This window comes from Silene latifolia, chromosome 6 (genome assembly GCF_048544455.1).
Source record: "Silene latifolia isolate original U9 population chromosome 6, ASM4854445v1, whole genome shotgun sequence".
Taxonomy (NCBI): domain Eukaryota; kingdom Viridiplantae; phylum Streptophyta; class Magnoliopsida; order Caryophyllales; family Caryophyllaceae; genus Silene; species Silene latifolia.
In genome coordinates, this window is record NC_133531.1 from 3,478,113 (window position 1) to 3,498,864 (window position 20,752).

Here is a 20,752-nt window from a genome sequence, read left to right on the forward strand (position 1 = left end):
GGCACGGCCCATGGTCTGTTGTGTTGTGCTGGGTCGTGCCAATCTCGTGTCGTGCTAAAAATGGGCCATGGGACGTGCCGGCTCAATGACTTACGTGGCCACTACCATCTCTATAGAGTACTATGAAAGTTTATTGATCCAATGTTTGAGTGGATCGATACCGGAACGAAAAATAAGAATGTGAATATCGGATTAGTCAAATCACGCCGACTCGGTCAGTTCATACCAGTCCGATTTAGTCATTTAGGGGTAAGCTTTTCGACACAATGAAGGAGTTGCTTTGGCTAGAACATATTGGAGGTCGGATGACTGAATTTTAGGGAGCAAGAGTCGAGAGATTGGATCAGAGACTCGGAGAGCAAGCGTTTGGTCCAGTCAAATTTATCGAGTAGGCTCAATTTTTGAATAATCGTAAAAACAATAGAAGCGGAATGCTTGAGAGTTGAGAACTAACAAAAAAAAAACATGTCTCATATATCCAAGGGTGAAGTGTGATGTTGTTTGACTTGTTTAAATATTAGATGAATATGTTCGTGTTACGATAGACCATCTAAGAAGCTTTAGTTCGTTGCTCTTTTATAAGTCTATTTTATACCCATGTAAATAGTTTTGACTTTCCTTTCAAAAAAAAAAAGAAAGTTTTGACTTGTGAGATGTTTTTCTTATTGAAAGTTTAGTTTTTTCATACTCAATGCGCTGAAACACTAAGATAATGTTATTATTGTTGTTGGTCGACTTGTTATATTCACCCTTTTCGTAGAGAGATTTAGGCCCCTATTTTTTTGGACTTAATTTCATTTCTTATAAATTTAGTTCAGTTCACCTCAGTTGGAGTTCAGTGCAGTTCAAATCGTCTTAGTTTAAATCTATTCAGTTCAGTCAAATCAATTTCAGTCCAAAAGAACGTGACATTGGATCAACAATTAAGAGCATTCTAAATGGATCGAACTTGTGATCTCTTGATTAAACTTGTGAGTTGTGACTTGTCTCAAAAATCAGTCATGGGCCTCATGGCCAACATTAGCCCACCTCACACATTAGCAGCGATTGTTTTCCTGCCTGCTAAAGGTCGTCGACAATTTACTAATTATCGTTGACAATTTTAATGAACTTCCAAAACTAACCCTCCCTCACACTCCCCCTTATATTTTTTTCGTCTTATTTTGTTTTCGTAAAAAAATAATTAATAATTACTAATAAACCCCGTTCGGGGATAGTTCGTTTTATTTTAATTTTTTAATTTATTGGAACTTATTTTAATTAGCGATTATCGATCCACGCACCCAAAACTAATTTAAGACGGAAATTAATAATTTTTAAAAAAAAAAAATTGTTGAAAAAAGGCCTGGATGAAGAAATTTTTCGTCCAGACCAAGGTGCGGACAAAGAAATTTTTCGTCCAGACCATGGTCCAGACAAAAATATTTTTCGTCCAGACCCAGGTCCAGACGGAAAATATTTTCGTCCAGACCCAGGTCCGGGCGAAAAATATTTTCCTCCGGGAAAAAATTTTTTTTTTTTTTTAATTTAAAAAAAAAAAAAAAAAAATCCGGACGAAAATATTTTTCGCCTGGACACGGAATGCAGGACGAAAATATTTTCCGTCGGACTGGTCCGGACGAAAAATTTCTTTTCGGACCATGGTCCGGGACGAAAATTTTCTTTGTCCGGACCTGTGCAGGACGAAAATGTTTTTCGTTTTTTTTTTTTTTTTTTTTTTTTTTTGAAAAAAAAATCATTTTCTGACTTAGATTAATTTTTGGTGCGGTAATCGATAATCGCTAAGTTCTCGTTCATGTTGTTAATTACAAATCCCGCTTTTTTTTTTTTTTGAAAAACCGTCATTTTTTTTTGTTTGAAAGATTTTAATGAGACGGAAATTGACTTGTGTTTTAGTGAGACGGAAATTGCATTTTAGTGAGACGAAAATGGAGTTATGTTATGGAGGGCAAACTTGAAAATTTACATTAATTGTCGACGATAATTAGTAAATTGTCGACGACGTATAGCAGACCCATTGTTTTTGTTCAGCCCATATACAATTAATTTTGAGCCCACAACCCAAAACAAACGAGCATAGTATGAGTAATAACTAGGCAAAGTGTTTAATATTTCATACAAGGAGTTAACCACTAATTTCGATCTACAAATGTATTGATTTCCATAAGAAAAGATACATTGTTAGGCTCGTACAATAATCAGCATAATATATCGTAGACGAGACAAAATAATGAGAGCGATATCAGCTCTAAATTGCACGATTAGTTAGGCTCGGACTTGAACTTAACCCCGGGCAGGTACTTAGACACGAATTCACGAGTCAGCGTCTGAAGATCACCGTCCTCTAACAACATATCATCGTATTGTTGATCGGCCGTGTTGTAAAAAGCGGCCATTTCAGTAGTTGGTGGTATTGTTGATGATGTTACTAGTTGAGAATGTAACATATTGTCGAAAAATGGTATAGAAGTGGCCGTGGTAGAAGTGGTCGTGGCTGTAGAACATGACGAGATTTGATCTAGTAAGACTTCCGGGGAAGCGTGATCGTCCATTAGCATTGGGTACGGTGGTGGTGCGCGTTGTAAGGTCGAAAGCCTGGCTTGGACGAAGGCTAGTTCTGCCTGCATGTTAAGTACCTGCCACCATGCATGGTAAAAACACATATATGAGCTCACCAACATTTCAATTCCAAATTCGCAATTTTTTTCCAAAATAGGCATTTTTCAGTAATTAATTATCAAAATAGGTCGAGTCTCAAATTAATTGTCGAAAATGGGTCCACGTATGATCGGATTTACCGAACCTATGGGGAGAGGTCAAGTCGCCACACGGCGGGTAGCGTTTTGGTTCGAAGTATAATCCCCCCCTCCCATTTCCCAGATTCGTTCCCAAAAAAAATCGCAAATAGCCTTAGTCGCCAGCCGGGTTGGCGACTTGATTCCGAACCTAGCTTCGGTGATGACGTTGACCCATTTTGGGTAATAAACTTCAAAACTAACCCATTTTGATAATTAATTTGTGAAAATTGTCCATTTCGGAAAAAAACGTCCCAAATTCGCATAATTTTTTCTGAAAGGACTTTAGGACCCTAACAAGTCTCATATAGAACCATTTTATATATCTTACAACTATAAAATGGATCCAAAAACCCTATTTATGAGCTAATTTAGAAGTTAGTTAGCTATTAATAAAGTTGTAAAATTATTTATTCTATCCGACTCAAAATTAGAAGTTACTTAGCTCATATGATTATTAACTCAATGAGTTAAGTCCGTTTACCTAACAACAACGTACAGAGCGATCTGAAATGATAATTTGTATAGAACATTTTATTTTATGGGTTATATTCCGAGAGCCTATAAAATGCTAGACTCTTGTAAATCTTGAAAGAGAGTTATATGACCTTACGGTTCAACTCCCACTAATTAATGCGATCTGAATTAAACATTGAAGTAAAAACAATTAAAACTCACCCAATAATGCAAATTAAATCAATTGCCCAAACTTTACGATTTTGCTAATTGATAAACCAAAATTGGTGACAAAAGTCAAACAAAAAAACAAAAATAAAAATGTAGGAAAATTTTCTCGAGCTGGCAAATATAATTAACTTGCTAGTTCCGGCAAGCAACATGGAGTATGAGCTAAGTAAGATTCATATATACAACTCCAAACAAATAGACATGACTAGTGACTTAATATAAACTTAGGTCGGTCTCATGAAATTCTTGTAATGTTTGAAAATAAGACTGAATAACAACTATTGTCAACATATACATGTTCATAATAATAAATGTTCGATCTAGGGAATAACAAACGTACCAAACCCAAAATTGTGAATTTCTACTTGCATTAAGTTGTATGTTTGACCACTTTATTCAATTGAATTTTAATAAATGTTCTAGGTTAAAAAAAAAAAAAAAAAAAAAAAAAACTAGGGTGGGGGGAATAGAATTAGTATAATTGTACTATTAAGTATAATCTGATAGAACCGATCCTACCCTAGATGTATATTGTTTTACCGTGGATACGCATTTGAGAGACGTTCCTAGATGAACCATGATGAAAACTATTTCGAGTATTGCTTAGTTTGAATTGAACCATCTTTAATGAAACAAACTCGATTGACCTAATTGTTAACTCTTATAATACCTTCCCATTACGGTGATCTAGATATATAGGACGATGTTTACATTCTAGGGTCGGGTCTATTTCCTATCAATATTACATGCAAATTATACTTATGAGTACTAAGATAACTGGCAAAGCGGTTGTTCCAGCTTAATCAGAGATCTTGTGTTAAGACCCTCATAATAATGCATACGGAGTACATGTTAAGACTCACGAGAAAACTTTACCATTCTACTGGTCCTACACGGCACGAATTCAAATAAACCACTGAAAAAATATACTACAAATTAGGAGAAATAAAACATTTCTTAATCAATAATGAAAATTGACAACAATGAAGTTACTCCTATTGTATTACACAAAATCTCATTGAAGACGGCGATACCATTTTCTCTCACAAAATACCCATAAGAAGTGAGTGGGGAAGCACATGGGGTGTGCCCCATCTTGTCCTCTCTCCCTTTTTGTGAGATGTCTTCAATGACGGGATTAGCCCGTCATAAGCAAAACGCTTTGATTGTATTAATATCATCATTGAAATAAAAGTGATGATTAGAAGTTAGAACATTTGAAATTCTTGTACTGTTTTTGTAAAAGAAACGTACTAGTAAGAATCTTAAACATTTCCCTTGTAGGAATTCTCATGTCATGTCAAATCTTTTGTCCTTCTTTTGAGTCATACTACTAAAAGAAATGAATTAAAAGCTTACAATCAACTCCCATCATCACCTTATCCTATCAAGTGTCTTTTCAATATAATTTGAGGCAATCAAATAATGCTTCTTGCCTTGTAGCATAATTACACAACTTTAGAACCTTAATGTTAAAATAATTTGGACTCGACTAACATCAATCATCCTTTAAAACCGAGTGATTGTATAATTACATAATTAGTGATATTATCAAGCATTGATCAATAAGCTTAATTAGACCTAATCACCTTACCTCAAAGTTTAATTTACTCACCAAAACTCCTAAAATAATAGTCCGTCTCAATTACTTGCTTACCATTTATCTTCTCTGGAGGATATTTTAACTAAAGTTAAATAAATGATTGAGACAGAAAAATAATTCAAATATTTACAAGATGATGCTAAGTCAAATCCTTACTTCAAGCTCATTAATCATTATTGTTGTCTACTATACAAGAATTTTAATTTCATATTAAATCAAAGAAATACAAATTTAATTAATTAGACTAGTAATTAAAAATTTCAAGAATTTATAACCTAAAATAATTTGACACTTTAATCCTACCATAAGTTCTAAAACCACCAGTAACGCCTCAAAAATTCCCGCCTAGAGCAAAACAATGAGTGTCATGTACACATTTTCAACTAAATAATACGTTCAGATGACTCAAAATGAAAATTACGTTAAATAAATACCTGTTGTTGAAGGGAGAAAATGTGAGAGACACAACCATAAACAGGATCACGAACCCTAGACAAGGCTTCATAGCAAAGAGTGACAACCGCGTCGAGCCGCTTATGAACCGGAATACGAAGGAGGAGTTTAGACGCATTGCTAGCACCAAACACCTTATGAACCGCTGCAAAGTGAGCCGTTCCTTGGTCCGAGTCAAAATATGGTGCAAATACACAACCTCTTACGCATTTTCTCCTTAGATACTTGCATGCTCCACACGGTCCATTATTATTATTATTAATATTATTACTATTATTATTATTACTACTATTATTACTATTACTATTACTATTACTAATATTTTCGTTATTGTTAATATTATTAATGTTGTTGTTTTGCCAATGATGATGAATGTTGTTACTCATGACTTTTTTTAAACAGTAATTATTGCGAGAGACGGTTTTACGACAAAGTTGTGGGGTGAGAGTTTGGAGAAAGATTGGAAGAAATAAAGAAAGGAGATTGAGAGTGTAGAAGGGTATATAAAGAAGTTAAGGGAAGGGTGTATTGAAAAGGTTGTATTGATTACTTGTTGAGATTAAGAACATGTGAGATTTTTTTTTTTTTTTTTTTTTATAATATTGGTGGTGGGTCATTTTTTTAGGGAATTTATAAATTTGTGGAGGTGTGTTTTATTTGTTCAACAATCCATTGTTGGTAGAAATAAATATAAGCAACGTCTTTTTTTTTGGTCTAAATTATCCGGTAATCCGAACCACATTGGGCCGATCGACTAATTCGGATTTCGGGGCGTGTCCAAGGATTACGGTATTTAAACCCCTCCCAATCGCAGTTGTGGGGGATCGAGCCACAGAGCTCCCTACCAAGCGCAGCCCCATGCTACCACTGCGCCAACTAACGATTGGATAAACAACGTCTTAGTGAGCATATTATATACTCCATTTTATATTTCCATTTTTATATACTATGTCAATATCATTGTTTCATTGTATCGGCTACATGTTTTAGTGTTTTACTAGGTAGAGAGAGTACTTATTTATAATGATGGAAGAAATTCGATCGGAGGGTTATTATGTCACCGGTTATGGTCCAACTAATGAGATAAGGAAATACAGGTCGATCAATTATACACTAGATACACGGATGAGAAATAAACCACTACAAAACTCGAGGATCAAGTCCTTTTATGCATTGCAGATGTGATCAACTAGCATAGCTCACAAAGTCATGAAGAGTGGTATTGATAACCTGGATTCAAATCACGTTAACAACAAATTATGCACACGATGCAATGATGAAAAATAAGCCATTATAAAACACCGAGTACTAAGTTCAACTATTCAATAATGCAGATATGTCAATTATTGCCAGCATAACTGGTAAAATCATGACCAGGTTGTAATATTATGATCTGAGTTTAAATCCTGGCAGCAACAAATTCGCTCTCGTGACTCTCTCTACTCCAAAACGTACTATTATCGAGTCCCTTTTATTAATACCGAGTCCGATATACAAACTTGTATAGATCGCGTAAATAATATACAAACTTGTATAGATCGCGTAAATAATAAGATGGTTAGTTAAACATATTTGAAAATAATGGTGAGCTAAGATAAAAAGTAGTTTAATGTAAAATTGTAGTCGTAATATCTTATGCGTATATAAGGACAGTAGAAATCTTTGGTGTGGAAGATTACCCTATAGTTGCTTGTAGGCATGGGAAACAATACATGATGCCAAATAACCTTTCTACATCTTCAAGAAATTTTACATAAACCACACTCCAATGTCTTATCGTATCTTTTTGCAATTTAATTCTCAAAGATTTATATGTGTCTACAAGACACACACCGCCGGTGTATAGTAGTATAGTACTTGTTCTTTATTTTTCTATATATATCCCTCAAATAAATAAATATGTGAATATATTCGATTTTTTTTCGCAATGGGGTTATTTAAATGTCTAAATGAGCTTTATTTTTTTTCTATAAATTAGAAATTTGTCAAAAAATATCGTGTTAATAACTCTTATGATCAACCCACGCGTAGCTTGCTAGTTAGATACATCTTATTAATAATGCATCTATCACATCGTCAAGTTGTAATAATTGTTTGATTCGTCTTAGATTTGTATACTATTCCGATCATATGACAAATAATGTATATTATGGTAATTATTTGATCATCGACAACTCGACTTTATTGGTTAGAACCTTTTTTGTACAAAAGTAAAATTGTTATTTAAAATGTTTTAAAATTATATCCTCAACAGAAATTCATATAATATACGAAGTATAAATAAACCAGCTCGTAAATATTTTAAATTCAACACTACATTTTTTTAAAAATTAAATGACATATAATGCATCTATGACTTATCTGTATCCATACAAGTTTACGTAATTTTCAAATATCAGGTACGCAATTTTATATGTATCGATAAAAAGGTAACAACTGTAAATTCTCTCGTTATCAATACATGTATGTATAGGTTTTAGCAAACATGCACCAAAATCGAAGTGACAAAAAAGAGAGTAGACGTGACATAAGACACAAAGGAAGAAGAAGGCAAAAGAAGGAAAGATTATGGTAATGGGAAGAAGAAAAATGGCTGAGAAATGGAAGGGTTAGCTTACTGAAGTAAACTTCAAAGCCACGACAAGCAGGAGAATATATCAAGAGAAAAGGGGATATACTCTTGCGTGAAGCAAACATTTCTCTTCATTTTTTGTATATTGCTACTAGTCTAATAGTACAACTATATTATCTATCAAATTTTGTCTAAAACTTCTGGATATTATTAGCTTTGTCTTATCCCAAATTATCATTTAAGACGAGTATATTCGTTTTAAGTTTAAGACATGTCAAGTAGTATTAATAAGCCAAAAGCAGAATGCATAAGGAAAAACAATAAATTTATCTTATATTCTCAACTGGGTGATGTATGACCCGTTTTAAGCTTAAGATGGTATATTCGTCTTAAGGAAGACATATTGTTGTTTTATTTCATGTACATTTGCTTGGTCAAATTATTTATTGAAAGATTTATTACAATACTAATTACTTGTATTATACTCCCTCCATTATTTTATATATGTCATTCTCACATTTCGAGACAGTCACTTCTCTCTTCAATATCTCTCAAAATATATGAGTTAATAATATGAAATGTATACTCTTATGAAAGCAAATTTCATGACGAATCTAACGATATGATTTTTATAATTTTTTCTAAAGTATTTTTTTCATAAAAACTAAAGTCAAAGGCTTATCTCGTAAAACGAAAACGTCATATTATAAAATAATGGAGGGAGTACTATAATGGTTTATCGAATAGAGTTCGAGTTAACTCTATTTTTTCACGTTTCATACGAAAATGTTATTACCAAAAATTCGTTTTTGTTATTGTAAAATAGAACGTAAAAGGTTTATATGTACGTGCCTTTAATTAGAATATACGATGAACCGATAAAGACAATTTTTTTTAAAATTTAACTGATCTCTCACCTCATTTATATCGTCCCATATGATATTTGATAATCACTTTTGACATACAGTTATATATCTTCCCACAATGTGTACTCGTAATTATTATAAAAAAGTATATATAATATTATTCAATTTCGTATATCAAGCTCGATAAGTCTACAATGTATTCTCACACATAATTGGGAATTAATGGTAAAAAATGATAATTGTACTGACTTAAGACTTAAGAGGTGACAAATCATTTGAAATAGAAGAATTACGCGTTTACGTTGTGACTAATATCTAGCCCGTTTATTCATTTAACTGATATAACAGTATAATAGGTCTTCCACATCAGTCTTATGAATAAAATGGGTCAAATAAAAAATCACTTATGTAGATGAGACAAACCTTTTGTTAATCTCAATGCATTTTGTTTTTATCTTATGTATGATACTTGAGCTGTCTTAAGGTAATGAAAGAAATACCATTAATAAATAAGAATTTGTGATAATCGAATTAAGAGACCAACGGAAGAAAATCAACGGTACTTATTTTGACGGAAAGCGGGTAAAAGAATAGGTCCGACGGGGGAAGCAAGAAGTAGAGTAAGGCATTTAGTTGGAGTTTTGTTTGTTTCCAACTGCTGAAGTACTGCCTATACTTGCATCACTGTTTGTTTTTAGTCTTTTAGCTGTTGAGTCTTGAGTGTCCACGTGCGTCCTGCCTCACGTGGGTCGGACATCCCATCCATGTCTTTTTTTTACTGAATTTACTTTCACTTTCAAAACAATTAATTATTTTACTTTTACCGATTCTCATATATAGAGATTATAAATTCACATTTGTGACGGACAAAACCCGTCACAAACTTGTGACATTAGACAAAGGGTATGCATTGGCAAAGTCATAAATTGAACTCAGCGCGAACGGATAATGTTACTTCTATAAGAGAACTCAAAACAAGTTTAAAAAAATTAACAAAAAAACATTGAATTTTTTATCCGCCGGGACAAGTGCCGCTCCCACCCCCCCCCCCCCGCTAGCCACCATAACTCCACCATGGCACCACTGCGTTTATGGTATTATTATTATTTTTTTTTTGTGTTGACCAGGAGTATCCCCTACCGACAATTGGGGCAATCTCCTTCGGGGTACTGAAGACAATTTAATGGGTTGACCCCTCCCAAGTTTGGCTTTTTCATTCGCAAGAGTCAAGAATCGAACCCCTGACCACTTGTTTAAGAGATGAGAGCCCTTACCACTCACACCAGCCAACTTTGGTTGGTATTATTATTATTATAAAGCGGTATTAAAAGAGAATAACTGTATATAAAAGTACAGGAACATTTGATATAAAATAATTTACTACTACGTAGCTGCTTTCATAAAATTATTAACTACGAGTAAGTAAAATAAAAGGAGATTTTACAACAAAATTTACCTAAAACACTCATATACAAGTTTTTATGGTTTTTGACAAGACTTCAATATAACAAATACTAGTACTTTTATAAGACTACTAAATAAAATATCTATTAGTTATATTTATAAATCGCCGTAAATAATTTATTGTTTCGTCTGTTAAATGCGCTACAAATTATAAGACCTACACCATATAAATATAAGGTTTAGAACCTCACAATTGCTCGAAGAATCCATGGACCATGCATGGATCAGTCCTTCATGGAATATAAATTGACAACTATCGAAAATTGGTGCAAATTACTTAAACAAGATACTCCAGAAAACATGATTAACTTTATTTGGTAATGATTTCCATAATTAGAAGCTTCTAAAAGTTGGTTAGGGCCATGAGACATACGACATAGACGGTCATTTCTTGTTAGCCAAGGTATATAAATTAAATAATAATAATAATAATTATTATTATTATTATTATTAGACACAAAAATGTCACGGTCCCTTAATCCGTAATCATAGAACAACATTTTGACGCACCACATGCTTTATTTTAGTAAACTTTTGATCATTTTCATGGGGTCCTGTCTGTCATGGTCGTAAAATTAGGTTAAAACTCGAGCTAATTATGACACAATAATTGTGAGCTTGCTAATTATGTACTTCTCCCTAAATTAATCATGCATAGCCGTATAGGTACCACTTTCCTGTAAGTAATTAGGTAATGGTCTTTAATTTGTTAACCAACAAACAAGTTTTGCGGAAGACGGGTAACATTTCGTCACAAGCTGAATACGGGGTAAAATGTGACTCATTTAAGATGAAAATGTAGCCATTTTTAGATAAAAAGTGTCCATAACAATTTTCTAAGCTATAACAGTTTGTCATTAAAATGATCACATTTTGTCGTTAAAATGACCATATTTAATCGGTCTGCAGCTTGTGACGAAAAATAGTGTCCGTTTTAATTGAGAATTGCGGGTCACAAAACTATTCAACGGTCAAGCTAGTATAGCACGAGAATGTCTGTTGAAGTTGAAAGTTGAAATCTTGTATCTCGTGAGTATGAGTCTTGTGAGTGTTGTGACACTTCTCCTAAATAGGCAGAGTAGCTAGAATAAGATAGGAGATGTACTCTTACTAGTTGTGTACTTGCACAAGGCGGACTATCCATCTTAAACAAGACTGGCTGACTTGCTTGTGTACTTGAATTGTTACTGCCTAGAGATCGGACCAAAAGGTTTGTGGTCGGTGGAGGAAAATGTAAGGTTTTTATTATCGTTACTCGTTTATCCCTGCTAAAATATTTCACGCAGCTGAATTCGAATCCTAACTCTGCTAGTGCCCCTAACACTAGTAGTTAGAAACTTAGAATACTGTTTGATAGTTGATACCCGTTCTACCTTGACGGCCACTAAAACTCGATATGCTTCTTCTTCCTACTTGGATGTTCATTACTTACTTTTATTGTTTTACCCACCGCTTCACTACCATTCCTACGTAGGGGTGTTCATCGGTCTGGGACCGAATCGGACCAAAATTTATGGACCGAAGAGCAAATAAGGGTAAAATGTTGGATAGTGGACCAGACCATACTTTTATTGGTTTAAAAGCATGGACCGGACCATATGGACCAAACAATGGATTGGGTTCTTTGATTTACTATTTTTATTATGTATTTAATTTATATTAGGAAGTTAGGGTTTAGTTTGTTAATCCGTATGATAGTAAAATATGTCAAAAAAATACATAACAAAATACTATTGTTATATTAAGAGAAATATTTGTTAATTATACATTTTTATTGATTTTCGTTACATAAGTTTGGTCCACGGTCCGGTCCGCGGTCCATTCGGTTTGGTCCAGGACCAGACCAAACTAACGTAAATAGGAGGGCCGTGGACCGGACCAAATAAAAGTATGGTCCGATCTGGTCTGGATCAAATTACACTGTCCGGTCCGGTCTTTGGTCCGAACTGTCCAATGAACAACCCTATTCCTACGGGTTACTATCCATTCAATTTATTAATACAAATTATAATAATCTTTCGAAGATAAAATGCTCATTTAAAACTGGACACTACCCTAGCAGATGTAGTCGATTTATCATCGTACAGGCCAACGCAACTTTTGGATGGCCATTACACACAATCAAACATATAATCGGTCACTCGCTTTTATGCTTGACTTAAATACATGGAATACTACTTTATACTGATACGAAATGAAGGACACATCATTAGTTTAAGGCTCTATTTATAGTACATCATTAGTTTAGTAAAAATGGCTATAACTTTATCATGTAAGGAAATCGTCGACCAGTGGTGGAGTTAGGGGGGGCTAGCAGGGGCGGTCGCCCCCCTGACGGATGAAATTTTCGAAGTTTTTAACTAATTTTTTCGGGGTGCCTTATGAAATTAGTCGTTCGCCCCCCCTAAAATTTTTCGCCCCCTAAGTTCAAATCCTGGCTCCGCCACTGAATTCGTGGACTTTTTTTTTTAAAACAAAAATCATCCGTACTTGTGATTTGTGAATCATAGTAGGATCTCAGTTACATGCAACTTAGGCGCAATTCCGGGTTCATCTTCAAATTGAATTTTAGAGCTCTTGTATTTCGACCAGGTTAAGCATGATTTTTCTCCTTGCTTCTCTTTTTTCTCTAGCGTTTCACCTCTTAATTATTTTTCCTTTAATTTCTCAACCATAACTGTCATTACCACCATAGTCAACAACCATCATTACCACCGCCGTCAACCACCCTTTCATTACTGCCGTCAGCCATATTTTCTCACTAAGGACTTGTTTGGATAGCAAAATAGGAGGGAAAGGGAGGGGAGAGGGATAGAGGGAAAGGAAAGGGAGGGGAGAGAAGGGGAGGGAGAATAGGAAGTGGTTGTTTGGATACATTTTCCCTCCAAATCTTTCCTATGTTGGAGAGATTTTAATTGGCCTTGGAGAAAGGAAAATGAATCCCTCCAAATCTCTCCCCCTCCATTTCTCTTTACCAATATTTATTATCCAAACAAAAGATTTTAAATCTATTACTTTCCCTCCCTTTCCTTTCTCTCTAAATCTCTCAATCCAAACACACCCTAAGTATTTGTTGCTGCATAATAATTTACAATTACATAATTAAATTCATGTTTTAATGTCAAATTAACATTTGTAGTTCATAAAATTTCATTATTCTAAGATGTTACTCCATGTCGCGATCATTTGTTGTCCTTTTCCATTTTGGATGTCTCAGTCAATTGTTGTTCTTTCTATTTTAAGAATGAACTTGATGAGCAATTTGATCATTCACACTCAATTTGTTCCATTTGCCATTTAGTAATTGGCCCCCTCCTCTCCTTGATCTTTATGCCAAAACCAAAAGACAAAAATTGACCAGGACAGAGAGGGTATATAACTCAGAAGCTATCGAAATAACACGACAACAACAACCCAAAATGATTTGAGATCGGCTTACATGAATCATCCTTTAAAAAATGTAAAATCCAAAAAAGGCAAATAAGTATTCGAGTATCTATTTATTTAGGGTATTGTGAGATAGCATATATATATATACTGTTTGTTACACTATATTGTTACCTATATTATAGCCTAATAACAATATATACAAATAACTAAAATATATACACCAAGATACTAAGCATATAAGATATTGACTAATAGTAACTTCTAAACTTATATGCTGTCGTGCCAATATATACCCCTGAAATACAAAGGCAGGAAGGGAAATATTCCGATATATGCTGTCGTGCCAGACCTAGGCATTGACGGTGATATTCAGTTGTTAGACGAAAACGACCAGCCTGTCAACATTTCTAATATTATGGTAGTCGAGACAATCATCACCACAGCTGGAGTAATCTCCTTCGAGGTACTGAAGGCAATTTGATGGATTGACCTCTCCCAAGTTTGACTTTATCATATGCAAGTCTTAGGAATCGAACCCTGACCACTCGTTTAACAGATGAGAGCTTTTACCACTCACACCAGCCAACTTTATTACCAATCCTCTACTGTGTGTGTGTTTTTGTTTGTGTTTAATGTTTTATGTTATTTTTAAGATATGCTTTATATTTGTTCGGATATTGGATAATTTGCTCAGCCCTAATTTTAGATTTTTCTTCTTAATGAAACTTGCTGGAGAGTATTTTCAAACCATGTCTCTTGTTTTCCTTAATCAGATAATCGTTTGAAAAGCATTACGATTTACGTAGTTGTCTCTTGTTTTCCATCGTCTGTCTAAGTGTTGTTAACTAGTTTTGTATCCGGTGTAAGTTGTTTTTCTCTTACGAAATTTGTACACTCTTCACCTTTCGTATGCTGGCAACAGAAACAACTTACACCGGATACAAAACTAGTTAACACTAGATCGATGTGTTGAGACCGTGTAATCAGACCTTGATCCCCTAGACAATAGATAGATGTGTTGGCGGATGTCTTATTATCTAAGACAGTCGCGCCTACATCAAACACCATCGACAACTATCAATGGTTCATGCACAAGGTCCTTTGGAAATTGATGTGCATTCTGAGTTTCTGAGCTTACTGGTTTGTCTGTTGCATCATTGATATATTTATGAAGCGCGCTAGCACGGTAAGCCGGCCAAACAATAGCAGATTGCCATTTAACAATGAATCTGTTTGAATGTAAATTGTTTGCTACAAGCTAAGTATTTAGGTAGTTTCCCACAGTAAGACGGTTCAAGAAGCTCGAACTATAAAAAAATATATAACTAGCCAAGTCGAGCACATTTTCAGTTTGGCATTAAAAACTCGTGAACTATCAGAACTCAAAAGCTCCAACTATAAAAAAATATTCGAGTATCTATTTATTTGTAACTTCTAAACTTACGAAACTTTTTTCTTCCTAATCGACTTTTTTTAAAACACTCTTGCTAGACTTATCTCACTTTTTTTAATCAACTCGAGATTATAAATTTTGACTCATCGTAACTCTAGCTACTAACTCAGAAGATGCTGATATTCTTTAAAACCGCTTATCTCGGAACAACGACTAATATAAAACCTTTTTTTTCTTTTTACTTTTTTAAAACCGTAACTAAATAATTCGGACATTCAATTTTTATTTTTTAATTTTTTGGTGGAAGGTTAGACTCTCAAATCTTAATTACATATGTTCTTCAAAAAAAATAAAAATTGTTAATTACACATGACTGCGTAACTGTAGTTACCAATCCTCCAACCCTAATTCCCAATCCCTGAAATCAACCCTAATTCCCAAACAACCCAGTACATCCCCGTGTAGTTTCTCTGTTCCGCTACACAAATCGTCTTTCGAGCAAGGTAATATCTTCTCTCTCGTTCGTATCGTATTGTTTCTTTTTTGCCAAATTAGGGTTCATCATCATAATATTCAAATCGAATTTTAGGAAGTAGTACTAATATACTATTACTATTACTATTACTAACGACGGAGCATTTTTTACAACATCCATTTGATTTTCTTCAGGGTTTTGGTGATTGGTCGAGAGATGGATGCTAGCAGTTTGCCCGAAAAAAAATCAATCACGGTAAATATCATTATGCCTTCATAAAATATGTGATTTTAGGTTTAATTTAATTTAATTGATTAATCATGTAATTCTTCAAACTATTAAATATTTGGTATCGATTTTGAACTTAAATTTGTATGCAACAAGTCTTTGTCTAGTTGTTGCCGTTTCTTTTCGTATTGTAAATTTTATTTTGACGAATTATGTAATATGTGCTTCTGATTGACACTAAAACTTTGAAGAGACGGTCTCTCAATAAGACTTATTGAGAGACCACTTTTATCGTACCTCTTTTATTATTGGTCGTGACTCAAAATGCCTCTTTCGTACGGTACATGTTTTCATAACAATCGTACCTATTTTATCATATATTGTAACCATTTTTATTAGTAGCTGATTTTATAGCATACGTACCTATAGTTTTTATACCACTTTTCCATGAAGTTATAGGTCTCTCAGTAAGTTAAGTGAAAGACTGTCTCTCAGGAGACCTACTCTCTGATTGATATATATTTATGGGCTCACATGCAGGTAAACGTAGAACCCACCTGGGCACCAGCATTTGAGTTGGAGGGGTTAAGTTTGTCGGTTACTGTTCGCCATGTCTTGGATGAAATTGTTAAGAGATTCAAGGATCTTGGCATCCTATGTCCTCAGCCGGAGGAGGGATGGATGCTAAAGTTACTTTATGGACCCTATTTGAGACCGGACACTACCCTAGCAGATATAGTCAATCGAGCATCTGGAAATGACATGTGCATTCCCAACACCATTAAGACGGTGTTGTTTCCTCCTTGGTGTGATGCTAATGGTGAGCTGCTTGGGATACCTGAAAGAAAGGACCCTGACATGTATGTTGAGCCGTCTTCCACGGAAGAAGATGATGAAGAGGATGATAATGACGGTTATATGTGTCCTGTCTACTACAAAGGTAAGAGGGCAAAGGAACCAAAATTTGCTGTCATGGCAGACCTAGGCATTGATGGTGATATTGAGCTGATGGATGATAATGATCAGCCAATCCCTGTTTCCAAGGTTTGGGATTTCGCTTCTATTGCCACTTCGGCTTCTGCCGTCCTTTTGGCTACCAATGATGGTATTTTGAAGAAACTGTATGAGCTAAATAGCAAGGAGAAACGATACGTGGTTGTTCGTATTGGTATCGACTTACTGTCATATGTGTTCCTCAGGCTTTTCAGGGACTGCTTCCCAGACATGCCCATTGTGGCCGTTACTAACTATGATCTTGCTGACCTTGACATCGTAGCCTTTCTAGACTCTAGTGTCGGTGATATTCGCCGCTTGTATAACTTGGATCTCATTCACTACGAAATATCTGCAAGAGATGTTGCTCATATTGAGGAAGTGGAGATTAAATGGCTTGGGCTGAGGTATGCTCACCGTGGTACGCTCCTCCCTGAGGCCGACTTTGACGCCCTTGCCTACCCTCCTTCGAATAAATTTGACAAGGTTATGCGTAGGCTTTTGAAGAATCCTACTATCATTTGGAAGAATTCGTGGTTTCGAGAACTCAGACACCTCAAAAAGTATCAAAAATATGTGGCTTTCCCAGATTGTGGATATAAATCAATTGCCTCCATGATCTCCGATAAAGATTGGGTTAATTAAATTCCGACTTCAACCAATTCATCTACTGTAATAATTCTCTTTTTCTAAAAGTAATTTTCTTCATACGACGAGTAATCATTAGATATTTCTTCCTGATGAAATTTGTGTGGAGAACTTGCAAACATCGGTTGCGGTTAAGCAAGTGGTATTAGGATGCTTTCTTGATGAGTTGTGCAGACTTGGCAGAACAGGTCAACACGTTGGGCTCGGGTCGGGACAATTCGGGTCGGGTCAGTTTGGGTTTCTCATTAATTTCGGGTTAATTCGGGCCAGGGCCGGTCATTTCGGGTTTGTTGGTCGGGTCTGTTTCGGGTCAAGCGGTAGGTCGTGTTCGGGTCGGGTCCAATTCGGGTTTACGAGTCACATTTGGGTGATGTACTTCGGGTCAGTCTTTTCGGGTCGGGTTGCTTTTCCCAGGTCTAGTTGTGCTGCAAGTTATTGTCATGACATAGGATCGGTCCAAGCCAAAAATTACTGTCACTTTTTATAGCCTTGACCTTATTTGGTCACTTGTTCTGAAATGGAATCACTTCACTCCTAGACCTTTTGTCTTATGTACGTTCGCTAGTAATCTCATAGATAAGTTTGTTTTGATTATTGATAACGTTGGTTAATGTTTATCTCTTTGATAATCAAATGTTTTTTTGTGTGGTATGTTTTAGTATTTCGGAAAATCTTTGATGATTTATCTGCTCTATGTAGGTTGTGTGCCTATTATTTTAGTTTTTCCCTTTATTTTTTGATAATTACAAGTATTCAATTTTTTGGAGGAGCTCTTGATGAACAACAAGTCTCCCTTATAATGGACATATTCGTCACAAGTTTGCGAGTTGCGACGTGTCAAGTAGTATCCATGTGGATAGATAAGACAAAACAGTTTTCTACTTCCTTGGCACTTTGCTTTTGTCTTATGTACTCCACATGGGTAGTATTTAACCCGTCACAAGCTTGTCACGAATATACCCGTCACAAATAAGAATTTGTGTTGATGAAAGCATTGTTAGTCCCCCCAATGGTCAGAATTTGGAGTTAACAAAAGAGCATGGTTTCTCCTTTCTCCTTGCTATAGTTCTTGTTACCTGTTTTATTTTAAAAGAGGATTGTCCCTTTTGTTTGCACTCTGATTTCGTCTCTTTTGTTGCGTCCGACTACAATTTTTCGCTCCTCTCAGAATTTGGAGTTCTTTTTTTTTGGGATTTCTCATCTCTAGTTTTTTTAGAGAGAAGTTCCTTTTTCGTTGTATATTATAGGTTAAAAAAATGTACGTGTTGAGGATTTGATTTTTTTGGATTACGGTTTCTTGCTCATTCCTTCGATTTCTTTTTTTTGTAGACATTGACTTGCTCTCCATCTCAGTCCCGGAGAGCTTATGTTAGTTTGTTGTCTACATTAAACACTACAAAATAAAAGGATCTTTGCGAGAGCACTAAGCGACGGAAACCAAAATTCGTCGCAAAAATGACATTTGCGACAGAATTTGCGACGGCTTGTATTTGCGATGTAACTTGCGACAAAATAGTTTGGCGCCAAAAACATTTCGACAAAATTTGCGACGGATTTTTTTTGGCGATGAAATTTGAGAGGGACTTTATTTGTGCGACGGAATTTGCGAGGGACTTTATTGTTGTGACGGATTTTGCGACGGACTTTATTTTTGCGACATAATTTGTGATGGATTATATGTTCCGACGGAATTTGCAACGGAGTTTATTTTTTGCGACGGAATTTGCGACAAACCTTAGGTTTTTTTTCCATCCCACATTGGAATAATTACACTCATTCCATATGTCTATGTTAAGATCATATGAAGGGAAAGGTTGAGTTTTATTGATGAATGCACTGTCTTATATAGTTACAATCCAACGTGTGAATACAATAATATTATGATGATATTTGCCTATAATTACGGGATATTGTTGACTAATAAGATCGCATAATAATCTCGTAATATCGGTATAACCGATATTCCTAACACCCCCCCTTAAGCTGGAGCATGTAGATCAAGAATGCCCGACTTGAGAGAAGAGATTGAACCGAGGCGCGCCCAATGCTTTGGTGAAGATATCGGCTAATCGTGCGGTCTTTGGAAACATGAGTCGTCGTAATCGTGCAATCAATGATAGCATCTCGATAAAGTGGCAATCGATTTCGATATGCTTCGTACGCTCGTAGAATACGGGGTTGCGAGCGAGGTCAATAGCGATTTCTTTGTCACTAAAAACCTTCATAGGAGACGAGACAGATCGATACCGAGGTCATACAAGAGACTTTTTATCCATTTTAATTCACACAAGATATTCGCCATGGACCGATATTCTGCCTCAGCCGAAGAAAGTGACACCGTGGTTTGCTTTTTCGTCTTCCACGATATAGGCGAGTGACCCAAAAAGATGAACCACCCACTGACGGATTTGCGCGAAGAGGGGCATCCACCCAGTCCGAATCGCACCAACCCGAGATGGACGTGCTACTATTAGAACTCAATAAAATTCCCTGTCCTGGGCTTTCCTTAAGATAACGCACCACTCTCAATGCGGCGGTCATATGCTCTTGGCGTGGCTGTTGTAGAAAACGAGAAAGAATGTGAACCGCGTAGCACACATCAGGCCGAGTGACAGATAAGTACACGAGTCTCCCAACCAAACGTCGATATGATTCGACATCCTCAAGAATAGGCCATGTGGCTGAACCGAGAGCATGGTGTTGCTCTATTAGAGTAGCAGACGGTTTACAGCCTAGAAGACCTGTTCGGAGATGATATCTAACGTATATTTCCGTTGACTAATAAAAATACCCTCGGTGCTACGTGCTATTTCGAGACCAAGGAAGTACTTAAGAGGACCCAAGTCCTTCATGTGAAAACAGTTCCCCAAATACGTCTTGAATTGAGCAACAGCAGAAGAGTCATTGCCCGCAATGACGAGGTCGTCGACATAGATGAGAATGTAGAGACGTACCTGCCCTTGCGAGTAAGTAAATAGGGAATAGTCCGAATAGGACTGCTTGAAACCATACTCTTTTAGAGCGGAGGTGAGCTTAGGAAACCAACAGCGAGGCGCTTGTCGGAGGCCGTATAATGACTTTTTGAGTCGGCACACTTGACCGTCTTTCCCACGACTGAAGCCCGGAGGAATTTTCATGTATACTTCATCATCCAAGTCACCGTGCAAGAAGGCGTTGTGTACATC

The 20,752-nt window shown here is 35.7% G+C and overlaps 2 protein-coding genes across 2 annotated transcripts; one reads left to right on the plus strand and one right to left on the minus strand.

The window, feature by feature from the left end:
* Positions 1–2,037: 2,037 nt before the first annotated feature.
* LOC141586006 (LOB domain-containing protein 19) lies at positions 2,038–6,154 on the minus strand. Its single transcript, XM_074407096.1, has 2 exons — positions 5,520–6,154; positions 2,038–2,636 (listed from the first exon to the last, which is right to left on the minus strand). Exons 1-2 carry the CDS (start codon positions 5,922–5,924, stop codon positions 2,262–2,264), a joined length of 780 nt encoding a protein of 259 aa, XP_074263197.1. The 5' UTR covers positions 5,925–6,154; the 3' UTR covers positions 2,038–2,261.
* A 9,402-nt stretch (positions 6,155–15,556) lies between these two features.
* Positions 15,557–18,216, plus strand: LOC141586007 (uncharacterized). The gene is made up of 3 exons (XM_074407097.1): positions 15,557–15,726; positions 15,893–15,953; positions 16,467–18,216. The coding sequence occupies exons 2-3, from the start codon at positions 15,915–15,917 to the stop codon at positions 17,562–17,564; spliced, it is 1,137 nt and encodes a 378-aa protein (XP_074263198.1). The 5' UTR covers positions 15,557–15,726; positions 15,893–15,914; the 3' UTR covers positions 17,565–18,216.
* The last annotated feature ends 2,536 nt before the right edge of the window (positions 18,217–20,752 follow it).